The 19,677-nt window shown below is 63.3% G+C and overlaps 3 protein-coding genes across 5 annotated transcripts; 2 read left to right on the forward strand and 1 right to left on the reverse strand.

Moving 5' to 3' along the window:
- The first annotated feature begins 749 nt into the window (after nucleotides 1-749).
- On the forward strand, nucleotides 750-3,058 carry ANKRD39 (ankyrin repeat domain 39). Its single transcript, XM_064400410.1, has 4 exons — nucleotides 750-1,149; nucleotides 1,411-1,514; nucleotides 1,747-1,950; nucleotides 2,336-3,058. The coding sequence occupies exons 1-4, from the start codon at nucleotides 1,017-1,019 to the stop codon at nucleotides 2,471-2,473; spliced, it is 579 nt and encodes a 192-aa protein (XP_064256480.1). The 5' UTR covers nucleotides 750-1,016; the 3' UTR covers nucleotides 2,474-3,058.
- Nucleotides 3,059-3,288: 230 nt separating this feature from the next.
- Nucleotides 3,289-11,430, reverse strand: CNNM4 (cyclin and CBS domain divalent metal cation transport mediator 4). Its single transcript, XM_064400409.1, has 7 exons — nucleotides 9,980-11,430; nucleotides 7,313-7,456; nucleotides 7,096-7,233; nucleotides 6,448-6,617; nucleotides 6,143-6,242; nucleotides 5,423-5,601; nucleotides 3,289-4,361 (listed from the first exon to the last, which is right to left on the reverse strand). Exons 1-7 carry the CDS (start codon nucleotides 11,397-11,399, stop codon nucleotides 4,152-4,154), a joined length of 2,361 nt encoding a protein of 786 aa, XP_064256479.1. The 5' UTR covers nucleotides 11,400-11,430; the 3' UTR covers nucleotides 3,289-4,151.
- A 659-nt stretch (nucleotides 11,431-12,089) lies between these two features.
- LMAN2L (lectin, mannose binding 2 like) lies at nucleotides 12,090-19,235 on the forward strand. Of its 3 annotated transcripts, none has more exons than XM_064400531.1 (9): nucleotides 12,090-12,246; nucleotides 12,333-12,451; nucleotides 13,221-13,338; nucleotides 14,697-14,779; nucleotides 15,200-15,232; nucleotides 16,141-16,302; nucleotides 16,979-17,093; nucleotides 17,269-17,388; nucleotides 18,007-19,235. In XM_064400531.1, exons 1-9 carry the CDS (start codon nucleotides 12,117-12,119, stop codon nucleotides 18,147-18,149), a joined length of 1,023 nt encoding a protein of 340 aa, XP_064256601.1. In that variant the 5' UTR covers nucleotides 12,090-12,116; the 3' UTR covers nucleotides 18,150-19,235. The 3 variants fall into 3 exon arrangements, with proteins under 3 accessions (XP_064256601.1, XP_064256602.1, XP_064256603.1); XM_064400532.1 differs by lacking the exon at nucleotides 18,007-19,235 and adding an exon at nucleotides 17,452-17,582; XM_064400533.1 differs by lacking the exon at nucleotides 15,200-15,232.
- The last annotated feature ends 442 nt before the right edge of the window (nucleotides 19,236-19,677 follow it).

Below are 19,677 nucleotides of genomic sequence, written 5' to 3' on the forward strand. Positions count from 1 at the left end.
AGGTTTTGGGGAGTTTTTGTGAGAGATTTGGGGGAGTTTTGGGAAAGTTTTGGTTGAGTTTTGGGGAGGTTTTGCGGGACGTTTCGGGCTCCCCCTCCCGCGGTGCTGAGCTCATGGAAAAAGCTCCAGCGGGGCTAAAAAAGGACAAAAAGCGGAGCCGTTCCCAGGCGGGGGGGCCGGGCCGGGCTCCCCCTGCCCTCCCCGGGGAGGCTCCGCTGGGACCGCGCAGGAAACGGGGGAGGGGCTGCAAATGGGGCTGGGGGCTGGGAAATGGGGGAGGGAGCGCTGGGAATGGGGCTGGAAATGGGGAGGGGGCTGGGAATGGGGCTGGGAAATGGGGGAGGGGGGTGGGAAATGGGGGAGGGGGGTGGGAAATGGGGCTGGGGGCTGGGAAATGGGGCTGGGGGCGGTCTGGGCACGGCGTGGGGGGACGGGGAGCCCAGGGACACCCCAAAATGGGGAAGGGGAGCCCAAGGACACCCCAAAACAGGGGAGGGGTCTCCGGGCCCCCACTGCTGCTGGGGGACCCCCATTCCTGAGCAGCGAGCAGCCATAAAGGTGTGGGGGTGACCCCTGGGAACCCCGCGGGGGGAAGGGCCTTGGGACCCCCCAGTGGGAGTGGGAGCGCTGTGGCTGCCGTTGCTGGTGGGGGGGGGGGGCTCGGGGACCCCAAAATTTGGGGGGGGGGGGCGAACCCCGGGTCCCCAAAGGGGCTTTGGGCGGCCGCTGGCGCCCCCTGGCGGCGCTACCGGCTGTGGACAGTGCGCATGCGCCGCAACGGTTTGTAAGGGGGTACTTCGGCTGCATTCGGTTCTTCCCGGCTACATTCGGCATTTTCCGTCCCTTTTCATCCTCTTTCGGCTCTTTCCGCCTCCCCTCGGCCCTCTCAGTGTCTTCTCGGCTCTCTCCGCCTTCTCTCGAGTCTCTCCGCTTGCCCTCGGCTCTTTCCGCCTTTCTTCGGCCCTTTCCGCCTGCCCTCGGCTCTCTCCGCCGCCTCCCTCAGCGCCGCCGCTGCCATGGCCGGCGGCCGCCGCTCGCCGCCCGCTCCGTGCTGCCCGGGCCGGGCGGCCGTGCCCTCTCCGTGCTGCCAGGGCCGCGTGGCCGTGCCCAGCGTGCACCAGAGCCTGTCCGAGATGGACTTCGAGCGGGGTCCGGGGGGCTCCGGGGCCGGGGCCGGGGGGGCCGGGTCACCGCTACCGGCGGCGCTCCGTGAGGGGTGCCCGGTACCGGGGGGGTTTCCGTGAGGGGTGCCCGGTACCGGGGGGCACCGGGGACTCTGGGCACGGGTGGGGTAGCGGAGGGGGCACGGGCAGGGCTGGGTTACCGGTACGGGGGGCTCCGGGCTGGGTTACCGGTGCCGGTGCCGGTCCCGGCCCGGTCCCGTGGCTGAGGCGGCGCCGCTCCCCGCAGGGATCTGGGCGGCGGCGCGGGACGGGGACGAGGCGCGGGTGCTGCAGCTGCTGGAGCGGCGAGGGGACCCCGCGGAGCCCGACCTGGCGGGGTACACGGCACTGGTACACCGGGACACCGGGGGGGCACCGGGGGGGCACCGGGGGGCACCGGGGTCCTGACCTGACCGCGCACACGGCCTGGCACCGGGGGCACGGGGGTCTTTGGGGTCGGTCCTGCCCGGGGGCACGGCCGTGGCGCCGGGGCTCCCTGGGCCGGGGGTCCCGGGGGTGTTCGGGGTGGGTCCCGCCCGGCGGTGCCGGTGCTCCCGGTGCTGAGGCCGCGCCGTGCCCGCAGCACTACGCCAGCCGGAACGGGCACCTGGCCGTGTGCCGGCTGCTGCTGGAGCGCGGCGCGCCCTGCGATGCCCGCACGCCCGGCGGGGCCACGCCGCTGCACCGCGCCTGCTACTGCGGGCACCGCGCCGTCACCGAGCTGCTGCTGGCGCACGGCGCCGACCCCGCCGCCGCCGACAGCGACGGCAGGACCGGCCTGCACAAGGTGGGCACCGGCGGGCACCGGGGGTGGCAAAGGGGGGGCACGGGAGGGTCCAGTGCCAGGTGGGGGCACGGGGGGAACCCAGTTCCCAAACTGGATGGGGCACAGGGCGTCCCCTGCCCAAATTAGAGGGGGCACAGAGGGGTCCTCTGCCCAAATTAGAGGCGGCACCCCCTGCCCAGAGTGGGTGGGGGGCGCGGGGGGACCCCAGTGCCCAAATTTAGAGGGGGCACAGGGTGGGGGGCACGGGGCTCCTCCTGCCGCAGGGCGCCCGTGGGAGGCTCTCGATGCCCGAGGGAGGCTCTCGGTGCCCGAAGGAGGCTCTCGGTGTCCGAGGGTGGCTCTCGGTGCCCGAGGGTGGCTCTCCGGTGACCCCGGTGCCCCCCAGGCCGCCGAGCAGGGGCACCGCGAGCTCTGCGCCCTCCTCCTGCGCCAGCGCCCGGCGCTCGCCGCGCTCCGCGATGCCAGGGGCCGCAGCCCGCGGGACGGGGCGCACCCGGCCGTGCGGGACCTGCTGGACGGCTGAGGGAGGCGGGGGCGCAGCCGGGCCCGGCGCTGCCGCGCTCCCGGTGCCCGGCCCGGTGCCGCCGCCGCCACTTCCGTGTTCAGCCCCACGCCCCGCCCTCTCAGCCAATCACCTCCCGCCTTTCTCCTATAGCTCCGCCTCCCCCTCCGTGCAGCCAATCACGCGCGGTGCCTTTAGGGGGCGGGGCTTCGCGGTGTAAACAGCCCCCGCGGGTGGGGGGGGGAATTTAAAGGCGCCGCGTCCTTTTTTAACCGGGCCCCTCCCCCGGTAACCGGGACCCCCCGCGCGGCACCGAGCACACCCAGGTACAGATATAGAATTTTTATTAACCCTTCTGACAAAAAAAACCCAAAAAAGAGCCCTCCGTGAAATAACAATTCCACGGTCGGTTTCACAAGCGGGGCGTGGGGGGAGGGGCAGAACCGGGAGGGGGAGGCCCGGCCCCCCCCGCCCCTCCCCCACCCCCCCGCGGCCCGAGCTCCCCAAAAGTACAAATCAAACCTGAACAATAAATAGGAATTCCCCGGGGGGGAAAGGAGGGGTTTGCATAGAGGAAGATTTAATAAAAAAGGTTTTTTTCTTTTTTTTTTCTTCTTTTCTGGCTTATTATTAATTATTAATTATTATTATTAATTAATTATTATTATTTCTAAAATCTCCTCGCGGAAGGAGCTAGGAACTGATCGTCGAGATGTGATTAACAAAAATAATTCAACCTTCTCCCAATAACTTACAGGAGTTCACCCAGGGGGAACTTTTGTGCTTATTTTTGTTTTTTTGGGGTCAGGCTCTGACCCCAAAAAACCCCAGGGGGGTTTTGGGGGGACCCTCAGCCCCCTCCTGCCTGTACAACTTTGGTCACTAGCGCTGTGTCACCCCAAAAACCAGACCCCAAAGTCAGACCCCAAAGTCAGACCCTACAAAGTCCTGATCCCAAAATCCAGATCTCCAAGTCAGACCCCAAAATCCAGACCTCAAAATCCCCGGGCCAGCGGGGAAGGGGCTGGGATTTATCCAGGAGACCCCAAAACCACCAGAAAGGGATCAGGATTCCCATCCCAGGACATCCCAAGAGGGTGGAGGAGACCCCAAAGGGATGGAATTGCCATCCCAAGGATCCCAAAGCTTTGGGGTGTCCACCCTGAGGGTCCTGGCAGGGTTGGGATGTCCATCCTGGGACTCCTGGAAGGGTTGGGGCTCCCAGAAGGATTGGGCTGGACCCTGGCATGGCAGGGATGTCCATCCCGGGGTTCCTGAAACGTTGGGATGGACCCTGGAAGGACTGAGGTGTCCAGCTCAGATTTCCTGGAAGGACTGGGATGGACCCTGGCAGGGTTGGGATGCCCATCCCAGATTTCCTGGCAATGTTGGGCTGTCCATCCCAGATCCCCTGGCAGGTTTGGGATGTCCATCCCCGATGTCCATCCCAGATCCCCTGGCAGGTCGGGATGTCCACCCCAGGGTCCCCAGGGCAAACTGAGACCCGAAGCTCCCTGAGCCGTGGGCGCCGTGCCGGCAGCGCCGGCGCCGCTCCGTCCATCCCAGACCGACGGAGCCCGGACCGGCAGCGGCCAATCCCAGCCCCTCCATCCCACCAGCCTCCTCCTGCTCCGGCAGCGGCTCATCCTCGGGCCGAGGTCCGTGCGCGGCACGCCGCAGCGCGCCGGCGCGGCCGGGGTCAGATGGAGTTCTCCAGGCCGCTGTGGTTGCTGCGGCGGCTCAGGCAGTTCCTCTCGTTCAGCAGGCTCGTGGTCTCGTCGGCCGGCGCCGGCGGCTCCGGCTTCTCCGGGATGGCCGCGTCGGCTTTGGGGGCGGCGCTGTCGGGGGACTGGGGACAGCTGTCCATGCGCGACGCCAGCAGCCCGTTCTGGTACTCCTGCCGCGTGATCTGCGCCGGGACAGGGCGTGGCAGGGCCAGGGGGAGAATTCCCATCCCAGAACGGGGCCAAGGGGGCAATCCCATCCCAAAATAGGGCATGGCTGGAATTCCCATCCCAAAATGGGGCATTGATGGAATTCCCATCCCAAAATGGGGCATTGATGGAATTCCCATCCCAAAATGGGGCATTGATGGAATTCCCATCCCAAAATGGGGTGGGAGGGGGCAAAAGGGGGCATTCCCATCCCAGAACAGGCATGGGTAGAATTCCCATCCCAAAACGGGGCATGGGTGGAATTCCCATCCCAAAATGGAGTGGGAGAGGGCAAAGGGGAGAATTCCCATCCTAAAACAGGGTAGGACAACCCAAAGTGTTGGAATCCCCATCCCAAAATGGGGCATTGATTGAATTCCCATCCCAAATGAAGCATTGATGGAATTCCCATCCCAAAAAAGGGGTAGGAGAGCCCAAAGGGATAGAATTCCCATCCTATAATGGCTAAAGGACCCCAAAATGATGGAATTTCCATCCAGGATGGGTAGAAGCCCCCAAAGGGATGGAATTCCCACCCCAGATTCCCACCCCACCCCAAAACGAGCCTCGCCAGAGCCGCTTGTTCATCCCAAAGCATCCGAGAAGACCCATGGGTTGGGAATCCCATCCCAAAGGGCTCTCCCAGCCCTGATGGGTCAGGAATCCCATCCCAAAGGGCTCTCCCAGCCCTGATGGGTCAGGAATGGAGTGGTGGGTCAGGAATCCCATCCCAAAGGGCTCTCCCAGCCCTGATGGGTCGGGAATCCCATCCCAAAGGGCTCTCCCAGCCCTGATGGGTCAGGAATCCCATCCCAAAGGGCTCTCCCAGCCCTGATGGGTCAGGAATGGAGTGGTGGGTCAGGAATCCCATCCCAAAGGGCTCTCCCAGCCCTGATGGGTCAGGAATCCCATCCCAAAGGGCTCTCCCATCCCTGATGGGTCAGGAATCCCATCCCAAAGGGCTCTCCCAGCCCTGATGGGTCAGGAATCCCATCCCAAAGGGCTCTCCCAGCCCAGTCCGGCCGGGAACGCTCACCTTGACGAACTGCAGGTCGGTGAGGGCGCGCACGCTGAAGTCGGCCACGTACTGCGCGCCGCCGGCGTTGAGCTGGTTGTTGCTGCCGCTGACCGGCGACGAGCCCGAGTCCGAGCGCTCGTGGTAGCTCAGCGAGGCCGAGCGGTTCAGGCCGCTCATGTGGGACGGGGAGCGGATCTCTGCGGGGTTGGGAAGGGTTGGGATCGCCCTCTGCTCCTTCCTGACATTCCCCATCCTGGCTTTTCCACCCACTCGTCCCCTCAATTTGGGGTTTTCGCCCCGTTCTGAAGGCAGAGTTCTTTGGGGTGCTGGAATTGCCTCTGGAGGTTTAGGTTTAGGTTTAGGTTTGGTTCTAGGGTGGGATTCCAGAAGTTAAACTCTTCCTAGAAAGGGAGCTTTAACAAGAATCCCAATAACCCCAAATCGGCCACTGGGGCACGGAGCTGCTCGTCCAGGGCACCAGCAGGGTCTGGAACCTCTGGAATCTCCTGTTCCCAGGGCAGCTCCGACCCAAGGGTCTCTGGAAGTGTCCCCAGGGCCAGGCTGGAGCCACCATGGACACTGGGAGATGTCCCTGCCCGTGGGGCCCTAAGGTCCCTCCCAAGCACTCCAGGATTCCACGGGAGCTCTGCTGTCCCCAGGACATCAGTGGGGTTTGGAACCTCGGGAGTCTCCCGGTGGCAGCTCCAGGGACCCCTGGAAGGTTCTGGAGATGCTCACCAGATCCAGGAGGAGGACTCAGGGCCATCACCCCGTAGTAGGAAAAGGCTCCTGCCTCGAACTTCATGCACTCCTTGCCAGCCTCCACCTCCACCTTGCCCTGCAGGAAGAACAACGTCGATCCAACGTCAATTCACAGGGGATGAGATCCCATGGGAATTGTCCAAATCCCACAGGAATTGTCCAAACCCCACGGGAATTGTCCAAATTCCAAGGGCTGAGGAATTCCCCAAACCCCAATGGATGAGGTCCCCCAGGAATTCCCCAAACCCCAATGGATGAGGTCCCCCAGGAGCTGCCCTCACCTGCAGGATGAGGATGAAGTAGTCGGCCGGTTTGTTCTTGCAGTACAGGAAGTGCCGCGGCGACTTCTTGTTCTCCTCGTCGAACTTCAGCTCCTGGATGACGTCCGAGTATTTGAGGAGCCGCAGCAGGATCTTCTCCGAGATGAAGTTGGGGGTGAAGAGGGTCACCTCTGGAGAGGGGGAGAAGGTCAGAGATGCTTTTAATCCCGCCAGGTGGAAGTGGATGTCCATCTGGGATGGTCTAGGAGATTCTTGGGGCTGGAATTCCCATCCTGGGATGGTCTAGGAGACCCTTGGGGCTGGAATTCCCATCCTGGGATGGTCTAGGACACCCAAAGGGCTGTAATTCCCATCCTGGGATGGCCTAGGAGACCCTTGGGGTTGGAATGTCCATCCTGGAGGACTCCAAAGGGCCTGGATGTCCATCCCAGAGGTCCCAAAGAAGCCACCAAAACCCAACGGACCGGGACACCCATCCCCAACCTTGTCCACTCCCATTTTGGGTGGGATGGACACAACAAAAAGTGGGACAAGAGCCAAAACTTCTGCTTGGAGTGACCAGAGGGGACACAAGGACTTTGTGAGCTCCTCCAGCTCCAAGATCCTCCAGCCCCCAGGACGTTCCAGCCCCAGGACATCCAGACTGACCGGTGGACAGGAAGCGGTGGGCGGCCAGCAGGAGCTGAGGTGACACCTTGACCTTCAGCTCGTTGTCGGGGTCCTTGAAGGCCGAGAAGTCCCGTCGGTTCTTCTGGTTGCACACCCTCTTCCTGCTGCGGTTGTCAACTGCGGGGAACAGCGGGGTCACCTCCGGGGGACCGCGAGGAGCCCCAGCAATGGGATTCTGGGGAGCCCCAAAACCTACTGTAGGTGTCGGACTCGTCCAGGATCTCCGACTTGATGATCTCCTCGATGACGTCCTCGAGCGTCACCAGCCCCAGCACCTCGTAGAAGGGGTCACCCTCACCCTCGTTGTTCACCTTCTGCACGATGGCCAGGTGGGACTTCCCTGTGGGCACGGTGGCCTTGGCATGGGACAGCCCCACCATGCCCCAGGGTGTCCCCAGGGTGTCCCAGCCATGCGATGTCCCCACCCTTCGGTGTCCCCAGGATGTCCCAGCCCATCCCGTCCCTCCCTGGAGCAATAAACTCATTAAAACCTAAACGAGCCCTGGGGCTGGGCTCCCTCCCAGGGTAATGACGCTAATTAAGCCTCCCAAGGTAATGACACTAATTAACCCCATTAAAGCTGGGGAAGAGGAAGGGTGCCCGTGAGGCTGAGGGCACCTTGGGGTGTGGCATGGGCCTGGCACTCCAGGGGTGTCACTGTCACCACCGGGAATTCCCTTTCCCCCACCTGAGTGTCCCGCCCTTGTCCTGCTCCATCTCCACCCCAAAGCTGTCCTGATCCCAAAGTAAATCCCCTCTCCCTCCTCACCTGAGTGTCCCCCCTTGTCCCCCTCCATCTCCACCCCAAACCTCCCCCCCCCGACCTTCTCCACCCTTTAATTCCAGCCTCCAGCAGCTCCTGGTCCCTCAGGAAAAGCTGATTTTAGGGAAATTTTAGCTGATCAGGAAAATCTGGGATTTCAGGGGAGCCCAGATCCCCTTTCCCTCTCCCACAGCTCTGGGGGGAGCTGGTGCCTGGAGGGCTGAAGAAACGATTTCAGAATTGTCATGGGGCCACCAGGGTGGGGTGGGGACAGCTGGGGACAGGAGAGGTGGGACAGGTGAGTCAGGAGGAGCGGGACGGGGAGTGGCTGGGCCCAGCAAACACGGCCAAAGGGCACAGGGAGGCCAGGCTGGGGTCACCCAGGGGGGACACCCCAGCAACCCAAAACGGGGTGGGGGAACAAAGCCAGAGGGACAGGGAGGTGCCCGTGGGTGTTCATGGAATTCTGGAGGGGCTGGGAGGGACCTGAGGGCTCATCCAGTCCCTCTGTGCCTGGTGGCTCCAGCCTGGCCTCGGGGACACTTCCAGCCACAGCTTCTCTGGGAATTCCAGCCCCTCACCCAATATTCCTTCCCAAAATCCCACCCAGATCTCCACACGGAGCCATGGAATGGTTTGGGTTGGAGGGAACCCCAAAGCTGGTCCCACCATGGCTCCCACACCTCCAGTGTGGCTCCAACCTGGCCTTGGACGCTCCCAGGGGTCCCAGCTCCTCTGGGAATTCCATCCCAGCCAGGAATTCCTTCAGAAAATCCCATTAAAATCCTCATTGGGAAGCCATTCCCTGTGTCCTGTCCCCCCATCCCTTGTCCCCAGTCCCTCTCCAGCTCTCCTGGAGGGTTCTGAGCTCTCCCTGGATCCTTCCCTTCTCCAGGGGAGCATTCCCAGCTCTCCCTGGATCCTTCTCCAGGGGAACATTCCCAGCTCCAGAGGGAAACTCCCCACCCAAATCCTGGAGATGGGCAGGAATTGTCACCCCAAGGGCAGCGCCTGTGACATCCCCACGGCCCCGGGGCACAGCCCAAACCCCACAATTAGCACAACCACTTAATTATTCCCTCTCCTGCCTCTGATCCAGCTCCTGAGGAGGCCCTGAACCCAGCAGGAATTTATGGGGCTCACCTCCAAAACCCCAGCCCCGCCAATTCCCGGCCCTGAGCCGCGGTGGGAAACAGCAGGGCTGGGATTTGTGCCCGGAAGGAAGGAAGGAGGGAGGGAGATTAAATCCCTTAATCGGGATCGGGGCAGGGAGAGCCTCTGCAGCAGCAGCACAACCCCAGCAGCACAGCACTCACTGCTTTGGGGAACTGGGACGGACTGGGACGGACTGGGATGGACTGGGACAGCGGCTCCCAGATGTTCCCCCAGGCCTGGAGGGGTTCAGGGATCCCCGAATGTCCCTGGAAGGGGTTTAGGAATCCCTAAACATCCCTGGAATGTGGCACAGAAGCTCTGGCTGAGCCTCCCCCAGGAGCTGAGCCTGGGGTCACAGCTGGGAGCTTTCCTTCATCCCAAAGGAATTGTGGGGTCAGGCTGGAAAACCTTGGGAAAAGATCCCAAAAAGGGCAAATCCCACCTGGGAGCTTTCCTTCATCCCTTCCTCCTGCTGCTGCTGATGTTTGGGAAGCAGAGCGAGGATAAGGATGAGGATGAGGATGAGGATGAGGAGGAGGATGAGGATGGAGCTGGCTCTGGGCAGCCCCGGCTGCTGCCAGCTCCAGGGAAGAGCCCAGAGGAGGGAGCCAAACCCAAATCCAAGGAGCCCAGAGATTTTCCAGCACTTCCCCAAAAACTTCTGAGCATTAAAAACAAGGGAAACATTCCTGGCATGGGAAAGCTCCAAACGCAGGAGATCAAAACCCCCAGATTTTGGGATCTTCCTTCCCAAAACCCCACCTGAACCAGCACATGGAATGGTTGGGGTTGGAGGGGACCTTGAATTTGGTGACAGGCAGAGGGTCACCAAGCTGTCACTCGCTCCCTCGGGATTGTGGCCACCCTGGCACGGCCAGCTCCAGCCCTGGGGACCAAAACCCCCCCGGGATTTCCCTCCCAGCCCCTCCCCGAGCCCCTCCTCACCCTTCTTGAACTCCTCCAGCATGGCGTCCAGCTTGGTGTCGTGGAACACCACGTGCACGGGGTGGTTGTAGAACTTGGTGATGGTCTTGAGGGGCGTGCAGTCGTCGGGGTCCACGAAGGCCAGGTCCTTGACGTAGAGGATGTCCATGATGTTGGAGCGCTCGTCCTCGTAGACCGGGATGCGCGTGTAGCCGCTCTCCATGATCTCCGACATGGTGTTGAAGTCCAGGATGGCGTCGCTGTTGATCATGAAGCAGTTCTGCAGCGGGGTCATCACGTCCTCCACCGTCTTGGTGCGCAGCTCCAGCGCTCCCTGGATCATGTTGAGCTCCTCCCTCACCAGGTCGTTGTAGGGCTCCGTCACCTTCAGCATCTCCACCAGCTTCTCGCGGTTGTACACGGTGCCGATCTCCTGGCCCAGCACGCAGTCCAGCAGCTTGCTGATGGGGTAGGACAGCGGGAAGGTGACCAGCATGAAGAACTTGGTGACCACGATGGTGTTGGCGCCCACGGCCAGCCCGTGCCGCGAGCACAGCGCCTGCGGCACGATCTCGCCGAAGATGACGATGCCGATGGTGGAGGCCACCACGGCGCCGATGCCGGAGCCGATGAGGTCGTCCAGCAGGATGGTCAGCGTGGTGTTGACCAGCACGTTGCCCAGCAGCAGCGAGCAGAGCAGGTAGTTGCCTTTCCTGCGGATGGGCTCGATCCTGCGCGCGTAGCGCTTCTCCTTGTCGGTGCCGCAGTTCTGCACGATGCGCAGCTCCATGGGGTCCAGCGCCATCAAGCCCAGGTTGAGCCCGCTGAACATCCCCGAGAGCACCAGCAGGCCCGCGATCAGGATCACCTGCAGCCACAGCGGCAGCAGCGACTTCTTCTCCTCCAGCACCAGCACGTGCCCGTCGGGGCCCTGGTGCGGCAGCCAGGGCTGCCCGGGCCGCCGCTGCGAGCACAGCACGTAGGTCTTGGCGCGCTCGTCCTTGCGCAGCGGCTGCACCCGCACGCGGAGCAGCGCCGAGGTGTCGCGGGGCTCGGCGGGCCCGGGCCGCACCAGCAGGTCCTGCGAGCGCTCCTGGCACGTGCCGTTGCCGCTCGAGGCGTTGCCGCCCGGCCGCAGCTCGGCGAAGGCCACGCGCTCGGCGGCGCCGGGGCCCAGCCCCAGCCCGTAGAGGCGCAGCAGGGCCTCGCTGCCCTCCGTCAGGCGGATGGGCCCGCGCTCGGCCGCCCCCGCCGGGGCCGCCGCCGCCGCCGCCGGCTTGGTGCTCTCCTCCAGGCGCAGCCCCAGCACCACGGTGTCGGGCGCGGGCGCGGCGCCGCCGGGCAGCGCCAGCAGCAGCAGCAGCAGCAGCGGCGGCAGGAACGGGCCCGGCCGGAGCGGGATCCCCCCGCAGCCGCCGCCGCCGCCGCCGCCCGCCGCCATGTTGGGCACTGGCGGGAGCGTCACGCACGGGCGGACGCGGCCGCGCGGTGACGTCACGCGCGGGGGGCACGCCCCCTCGGCGAACGGCGGCCACGCCCCTCCAGGGGGTGACGTCACTGCGGGCGCGCCATGGAGGGTTCAATGAGGTCACGCCCAGGGTGACGTCATACATGGAAGGCGGCTCAGCTGAGGGGCGGGACACTGTGGCCACGCCCCAGAAGGAGAAGGCCACGCCCTCAGCGGTTACGTCACGCATACACACGTTCTTCTCCCCACGTGGTGTAGGAAACTCTTAGAGGGATCCACCCCCCTGTGTGACGTCATGCACAGGACCACGCCCCCGGCCACTCCTCTGGCCGCACCCCCTCGGTGACACCCCCTGATGTGACGTCACACCCCGCAGCAGGAGAAGCGGTCCTGGGGGCAAGCGGGCGGTGACGTCACCTGGCGGAGTCACACCGCTGGGGACACGGGGACACGCCCCGCGTGACGTCACTGCCCCGGGCGGCACCGGGACCCGGGGGAAGGGAGGTCACCCGGCCCAGTGGCGGCTGCCATCATCAGGGCAGGAACTACATTACCCATCACCCCCTCGCACCGCCGATTGACAGGCAGCTGGTTTAACCAATCACCGTTGGTGCTCCGCCTCGTGGGCGGGAACAGCGCGGCGAGCCAGCCAATGGGCGCGCGGGGCGGGCGGCGGCGCGGCGGGGGAAGATGGCGGCGGCGGGCCGGTGGCGGGCCGGGCTGGCCCTGCTGGCCGTGCTGCTGCGGCTCGGCGGGACGGCGGCCGAGCAGACCGAGGAGCACCTCAAACGCGAGCACTCGCTGTCCAAACCGTACCAGGGTGAGCGGGGAGCGCGGGCGGCGCCCGGGGCCGGTGCCCGGTGCCCGCGGCCGGTGCCCGGTGCCGACGGTGCGTGTGGGCCGCAGGTGTGGGCTCGGCCAGCTCGGGGCTCTGGGACCTGCTGGGCAACGCCATGGTCATGACCCAGTTCATCCGCCTCACGCCCGACGTGCAGAGCAAGCAGGGAGCCGTGTGGAACCGGGTGGTGAGCGCGGGCACCGGCATGGCCGGGAGCCGAGGGACCGGGACAGGGACGGGAGGGGAGGGGATCGGGGCACCGGAATGAAACGGGACAGGACCGGGACTGGGACAGGCAGGGATCGGCACTGAGGGGACTCCGGGATGGGATCAATGGGATCGATGGGATCAATGGTATGGGATCCATGGAATGGGATCACTGGGATCATTGGGATGGGATCCATGGGGTGGGATCAATAGGATGGGATCCCTAGAATCGGATCTATGGGATCCATGGGATGGGATGGGCTCCATGGGATGGGATGCAGTGGGATGGGATAGAGAGTCAGGATTGGGATTGGGGTTGGAATCAGGTCAGGAGAGAGTTGGGATCAAGATCGGGATCAAGACTGGGATTGGGGCAGGGTTAGGAGAGGGATTCCCGAAGTGGGAATGGGATTCCCCAAGTGGGAATTGGATTTTTCCTTGGAATTCCAGCTCCCAAAAAGCCACCGTGACTCCCACAGAACACACAATTAATTGGCAGCTAATTAATAATTGCAACTAGCAGCTGCTGCTGAGGTTTTCCTGCGTCTTTCCCTGATTTTGTTGGAGTCGCTGCCTCGCTGTTCAAGCCTTGGGTGACAACCAGTTCCTTGGATTAACGATTTTTTTGGGGATTAGGTATTTTTTTGGGGTTAATGATCCAGGATCCGGTGCAGGGAGCCCAGGGCGTGGTGGGTGTGGAGTTAAGGAACGAGGGATTCCCGAATTCCCCCTTCCCTCCTCCCTGCCAGCCCTGCTACCTGCGGGACTGGGAGATGCAGGTGCACTTCAAGATCCACGGGCAGGGCAAGAAGAACCTCAACGGGGACGGCTTCGCCATCTGGTACACCAAGGACAGGATGCAGCCGGGTAAGCGGCGTGCCTGCCCGGGACAGGGCTGGGGACAGGGCTGGGGACAGCGGGGACAGGGCTGGGGACAGGGCTGGGGACAGGGCTGGGGACAGCGGGGACTGGGCTGGGGACACCTGGGACACCTGGGACAGGGCTGGGGACAGCTGGGACAGGGCTGGGGACAGGGCTGGGGACAGGGCTGGGGACACCTGGGACACCTGGGACAGGGCTGGGGACACCTGGGACAGGGCTGGGGACACCTGGGACAGGGCTGGGGACAGGGCTGGGGACAGCGGGGACAGGGCTGGGGACAGGGCTGGGGACAGCGGGGACAGCGGGGACAGGGCTGGGGACAGCGGGGACTGGGCTGGGGACAGGGCTGGGGCACAGCGGGGACAGGGCTGGGGACAGGGCTGGGGACAGCGGGGACTGGGCTGGGGACAGGGCTGGGGACAGCGGGGACTGGGCTGGGGACAGGGCTGGGGACAGCGGGGACTGGGCTGGGGACAGGGCTGGGGACAGGGCTGGGGACAGGGCTGGGGACAGCGGGGACTGGGCTGGGGACAGGGCTGGGGCACAGCGGGGACAGGGCTGGGGACAGGGCTGGGGACAGCGGGGACTGGGCTGGGGACAGGGCTGGGGACAGGGCTGGGGACAGGGCTGGGGACAGCGGGGACTGGGCTGGGGACAGGGCTGGGGACAGCGGGGACAGGGCTGGGGACAGGGCTGGGGACATCGGGGACAGGGCTGGGGACAGCTGGGACAGCGGGGACAGGGCTGGGGACAGCGGGGACTGGGCTGGGGACAGGGCTGGGGACAGGGCTGGGGACAGCTGGGACACCTGGGACAGGGCTGGGGACAGGGCTGGGGACAGCTGGGGACAGGGCTGGGGACAGCTGGGACACCTGGGACAGGGCTGGGGACAGGGCTGGGGACAGCTGGGACAGCGGGGACAGGGCTGGGGACATCGGGGACAGGGCTGGGGACACCTGGGACAGGGCTGGGGACACTTGGGACACCTTGGACAGGGCTCAGGGGACATCTTGGACACCTTGGATAGGGTTTGGGGACACCTGGACTTTGGGGGACACCTTGGGCACTTTGGACAGGGCTTGGAGCTTGGGGGACACCTTGGACAGGGCTTTGGGGACACCTTGGACAGGGTTTAGGGGACACCTGGGACAGGGCTTTGGGAACACCTTGGACAGGGTTTAGGGGACACCTGGGACACCTTGATAGGGTTTGGAGCATCCTGGACTCATGGAAGTCATCCACATGGATGGGACTGGATGGTCGTTGAGGACTTTGCCAAACAAGTGACAGACTTCCTCCCTGAGCTTCCCAGCCTCATCCCAACTTTTCTTCTCCCCTTCCAGGACCTGTTTTTGGGAGCAAGGACAACTTCCTGGGGCTGGGGGTGTTCGTGGACACGTATCCCAACGAGGAGAAGCAGCAGGAGGTGAGAGCCACCAGTGTCACACGCAGCTCTTCATGCTCAGAGCTCCTTCCTCCTCCTCCTCCTTCTCCTCCTCTTCCCATGCCTATTCCACTTTTTTTTTGGTCAGGGAAATTGGGAGAGAACTTTCCAGCTGAGCTCCAAAAAATGAAAAAGATCTCTAAAAAGGTCAAAAAGAGCTCCAAAAAGTCAAAAATACCTCAAAAAAGACAAAAAGTCTCCAAAAAGGTCAAAATGAGCTTAAAAAAAGACAGTAAGAGATCCAAAAGGTCAAAAAGAGCTCCAAAAAGGAGAAAAGGCAAAAATTGCAGGATTTTGGGCCCTGCTGGACTCTGTTCCGGGGGGATTTCCCGGGATTTTGGGTCCTGCTGGGCTCGGTGACCGTGTTGCTCTCTCTTGCTTTGTGCTAATCCTGGAGGGCAGGCCCAGAAGAGGAGGTACAGCCCTGGAAACCAGGTACTGCCTCCTGCTGTCCCACTGGGATTCCCCGTTCCCACATCCAGGAGCCCCGGGGAGCCGGGAGAGGCTGCAGGGAACGGGGGCTCGGTGCCGCCCCGGCGGGAGATGATCCTGAGGGACGGAGTCTGGGGTCATCCCGGTGGTCTTTGAGGAGATTTTGGGGGTTTGGGATCACCAGGAATGGAGTTTGGGGTCATCCCGGTGGTCTTTGAGGAGATTTTGGGGGTTTGGGATCCCCAGGAATGGAGTTTGGGGCCATCCTGGTGGTTTCTGAGCAGATCATTTGGGATGAAGGGCTTTGGGGTCATTCCAGTGTTGGCTGAAAGACTTTGGGATCATTCAGTGTTGTGTTGAGCAGATCTCTGTGGGGTGAAGGACTTCAGGATCATTCCCCCGTTGGTTGGAGAACTTTGGGATCTTTCCCATGTTGCTTGAAGGACCTTGGGACCATTCCAGTGTTGGTTGTAGGACTTTGGGATCGTGGTTGGAGAACTTTGGAATCACTCTGGTGTTGCATTGGGCAGGTTTTTGTGGGGTGAAGGACTTTGGGATCATTCCCGTGTTGTGTTGAGTGGATCTCTTTGGGGTGAAGGAGTTTGGGATCATTCCCAGGTTGTTTTGAGAGGATCTCTTTGGGGTGAAGGACTTTGGGATCATTCCCGTGTTGTGTTGAGTGGATCTCTTTGGGGTGAAGGACTTTGGGATCATTCCAGTGTTGGTTGGAGGACTTTGGGATCGTTCCCTCATTGCCTGAAGGCCTTTGGGGTCGCAGCTGGAGAGCTTTGGGATCACTCTGCTCTTCCACCGAACAACTTCAGCCCCACCCCACCTCCCCTTCCCGGCGTCTCCCCGCGATCCCAGACCTCCTCCAGGATCCCAACGCCAGCTTTTCCCCCCCCGGGCAGCGCGTGTTCCCCTACATCTCGGCCATGGTGAACAACGGCTCGCTGACCTACGACCACGACCGCGACGGGCGCCCCACCGAGCTGGGCGGCTGCACCGCCATGGTGCGCAACCTCAACCACGACACCTTCCTGGTCATCCGCTACGTCAAGAGGAGGCTCACGGTCAGTCTGGGGGCTCCAGGTGGGATTTGGGGACTCCAGGTGGGATCTGGGTGGGTTTGGAGGTTCCAGGTGGGATTCCCAGGTGGGTTTGGGGTTCGCGAGTGCTGCACCGCCATGGTGCGCAACCTCAACCACGACACCTTCCTGGTCATCCGCTACGTCAAGAGGAGGCTCACGGTCAGTCTGGGGGCTCCAGGTGGGATTTGGGGACTCCAGGTGGGATTCCCAAATGGATTTGGGGTCTCCAGGTGGGATTCTTGAGTGGCTTTGAGGTTCCCAAGTGCTGCACCGCCATGGTGCGCAGCCTCAACCACGACACCTTCCTGGTCATCTGCTACGTCAAGAGGAGGCTCACGGTACGTTTGGAGTCTCCAGATGGGATTGCCAAGTGGGTTTGGGATTCCTGAGTGGATTTAGGGTCCCCAGATGGGATTCCCCAGTGGATTTGGGGGTCCCAGGTGGGATTCCAGAGTGGATTTGGCATTTTTTTCCACACCTTCCTCTCCAGCGCAGCGTCCTTTTGAGCGCCAGCACCTACCAACACTAAAACCTTCAAACCCTCCAATTTTAACCTCACATCCTCAACATGCTCCGAGTCTAAACCTGAATTTTAAGCCCAGTTTTAGCTTTTGAGCCAGCTGTAAGCGCTGGGAGAGGCTCAGGCTGTTCCTCGCAGGTGCTGATCGACATCGACGGCAAGCACGAGTGGCGGGACTGCATCGACGTGCCCGGCGTGCGCCTGCCCCGTGGCTACTACTTTGGGACGTCCTCGGTCACTGGGGACCTGTCAGGTACAGCCGGGGGGCCAGCGGGGTTCCCAAGGGGATTTACGGGGTTCAGGTGGGGTTCTCGGGTGCATTTGGGGTTCCCGAGTGGGTTTTGGGGCTCCAGGTGGGATTCCAGGATTAGCATGGAATAAAGCCTTGGGATGAGCCTGGGATAAAACGTTTTTGGGGTTTTTTGCAGACAACCACGACATCATCTCGCTGAAGCTGTACCAGCTGACGGTGGAGCGGACGCCGGAGGAGGAAAAACGGGATCGGGAAGTTTTCCTGCCCGTGGTGGACAACCTGAGGCTGCCGGGAAGTGAGTGCAAAATCCCATCTGAGAGTCCCAAAACCCCCAATCCCCAAATCCCCGTTCCCGCAGTGGAGGCGCCCCTGGAGCCCATGAGGAGCCTGGCCCTGTTCCTCATCCCCAAATCCCCAACCCTCATCCCAAAATCCCACACTCCCAAACCCCAAAGTCCCACACTCTCATCCTGAAATCCCCAAACCCCAAATCCCTGTGGCCCACTGGAGCCTATGAGCGGCCTGGCCCTGTTCCTCATCCCCAAATCCCAAACCCCAAATCCCCAAACCCCAAATCCCTGTTCCCGCAGTGGAGGCGCCACTGGAGCCCATGAGTGGCCTGGCCCTGTTCCTCATCCCCCAATCCCAAATCCCAAACCCCAAACCCCAAACCCCTGTTCCCGCAGTGGAGGCGCCGCTGGAGCCCATGAGTGGCCTGGCCCTGTTCCTCATCCCCAAACCCCAAACCCCAAATCCCAAACTCTCATCCCCAAACCCCAAATCCCAAACCCCAAATCCCCGTTCCCGCAGTGGAGGCGCCCCTGGAGCCCATGAGTGGCCTGGCCCTGTTCCTCATCCCCCAATCCCAAATCCCAAACCCCAAATCCCAAACCCCAAATCCCCGTTCCCGCAGTGGAGGCGCCCCTGGAGCCCATGAGTGGCCTGGCCCTGTTCCTCATCGTCTTCTTCTCGCTGGTGGCCCTCGTCTTCGCCATCGTCATCGGCATCATCCTCTACAACAAGTGGCAGGAGCAGAGCCGCAAACACTTCTACTGAGCCAGACCCGGGGGGCCACGTCCCCTCTGCCACCCGTGCCAGGGACCCCAAGGGACGGTGCCAGCCCGGCTGAGGGGTGCTGGAGCTCCCTGGCAGAGACTTCCCAGCGCTTCTCTCGTTGCTGTGGCCACCAGAGACTGCCCAGCTGCCACCCTCCCACTGTGGCCACCAGAGCCCCCTGGACGAGCCCCACCCCGGGCTAGTGGTGGGCACGTCCCCATTGCCACCCGTGCCAGCCCGGCTGAGGAGTGCTGGAGCTCCCTGGCAGAGACTTCCCAGCGCTTCTCTCGTTGCTGTGGCCACCAGAACCCTCCTGGACGAGCCCCCTCCTGGGCTAGTGGTGGCCACATCCCAGGGTGGCAGGGAGCCCCAAATCCCTGGCACGGGGACGATGCCAGCCCGGCTGAGGGCTGCAGAGACTTCCCAGCTCTTCTCTCACTGCTGTGGCCACCAGAAGCCCCCTGGACGAGCCCACCCTGGCTAGTACTGGCCACACCCACATTGCCACCCGTGCCAGGGCATCAAGGACCCCCCAAATCCCTGGCACGGGGGCGGTGCCAGCCCAGCTGAGGGGTGCAGAGACTTCCCAGTGGCCATCACCCAGCTGTGGCCACCAGAACCCCCTGGACGAGCCCCCCTGGGCCAGGACGAGCCCCTCTGGATGCTGCTGCTGCTGCTTTTCCCGGCTGGATGAACTGGAAGAGCCCCCTCCTCGTTTTGGGGTCCCCTCCCCGTTGCCCAGCATGTGGCCACCCCTGCATGTCGTGTCCTGCCTCCGGGGCTGCCTGGGGGTGCCCTGGGCACTCAGGGCTGGGCTGGCATCGCCCTCCCTGCCAGGAGCTGCCCGGATCCCAGCCCTGCACCTCTCCAGGGGCTGCCCACCCAGCAGGGGGGTCCCTGGGGGGGTTTGGTGGCCCCCGGGCTAGGAGAGGACTTTTGTCTCTTTTTGGGGCTGATCTGGTGGTGTGTGCCTCTCTGAGCTGTGCCAGGACAGATCCCCAGGGGGGTTTGGTGGCCCCTGGGCTGGGAGAGGAGTGGGGGGGATTGTCCATGCTGGGAGCTGTTTCCAAGGAGAGTTTTCCTGGACTTTTGCCTCTTTTTGTCGTGCCTGGGCCCATGGGGAGGGGTTTTAGGGGGTCTGTCCCCAGCTCTCCTGGAGCCCCTTCGGGGCCTGAATGTGCTGGAAGCTCTGCCTGGGGATCTCCCTGGGTTCTTCCCTTCTCCAGGGGAGCATTCCCAGCTTTCCCTTCTCCATGTGAGCACTCCCAGCCGTCCCAGCCCGGCTCCAGAGCAGCCCCCGTGCTCCAGGTGCGCTCCCAGCCCTGCAGGTGCGCTCTCACTGAGCGGGCAGAACCCCCGGCGCTGCTGCCCACGGCGGGGCCGGGCCCAGCGCACCTTCGGTGCCTGCAGCCCGTGCCCAGCCGGGCCGTGCCCGGTGACACCGAACGTCCCGGACATCCAGCCCGCGGGGTCCGTCCGTTCGTGCTCGCCCCGGGCCCGCCATTGCGGCCGCGCTCCCGCCACCCAG

This window comes from Passer domesticus, chromosome 28 (genome assembly GCF_036417665.1).
Source record: "Passer domesticus isolate bPasDom1 chromosome 28, bPasDom1.hap1, whole genome shotgun sequence".
Taxonomy (NCBI): domain Eukaryota; kingdom Metazoa; phylum Chordata; class Aves; order Passeriformes; family Passeridae; genus Passer; species Passer domesticus.

Bases quoted from the DNA above. Each gene is read 5' to 3' on its own strand.
- ANKRD39 (XM_064400410.1), top strand. From the start codon at position 1,017: ATGGCCGGCGGCCGCCGCTCGCCGCCCGCTCCGTGCTGCCCGGGCCGG. The intron at 1,150-1,410 runs GTCCGGGGGGCT...CGCTCCCCGCAG, and splicing joins CGAGATGGACTTCGAGCGGG to GGATCTGGGCGGCGGCGCGG. The intron at 1,951-2,335 runs GTGGGCACCGGC...GGTGCCCCCCAG, and splicing joins GCAGGACCGGCCTGCACAAG to GCCGCCGAGCAGGGGCACCG.
- CNNM4 (XM_064400409.1), bottom strand. From the start codon at position 11,399: ATGGCGGCGGGCGGCGGCGGCGGCGGCGGCTGCGGGGGGATCCCGCTC. The intron at 7,457-9,979 runs GTGAGGAGGGGC...CCGTGCCCACAG, and splicing joins GCTGGAGGAGTTCAAGAAGG to GGAAGTCCCACCTGGCCATC. The intron at 6,243-6,447 runs GTGAGGGCAGCT...TTCTTCCTGCAG, and splicing joins ACTTCATCCTCATCCTGCAG to GGCAAGGTGGAGGTGGAGGC.
- LMAN2L (XM_064400531.1), top strand. From the start codon at position 12,117: ATGGCGGCGGCGGGCCGGTGGCGGGCCGGGCTGGCCCTGCTGGCCGTG. The intron at 13,339-14,696 runs GTAAGCGGCGTG...CTCCCCTTCCAG, and splicing joins CAAGGACAGGATGCAGCCGG to GACCTGTTTTTGGGAGCAAG. The intron at 17,389-18,006 runs GTGAGTGCAAAA...CCGTTCCCGCAG, and splicing joins CAACCTGAGGCTGCCGGGAA to TGGAGGCGCCCCTGGAGCCC.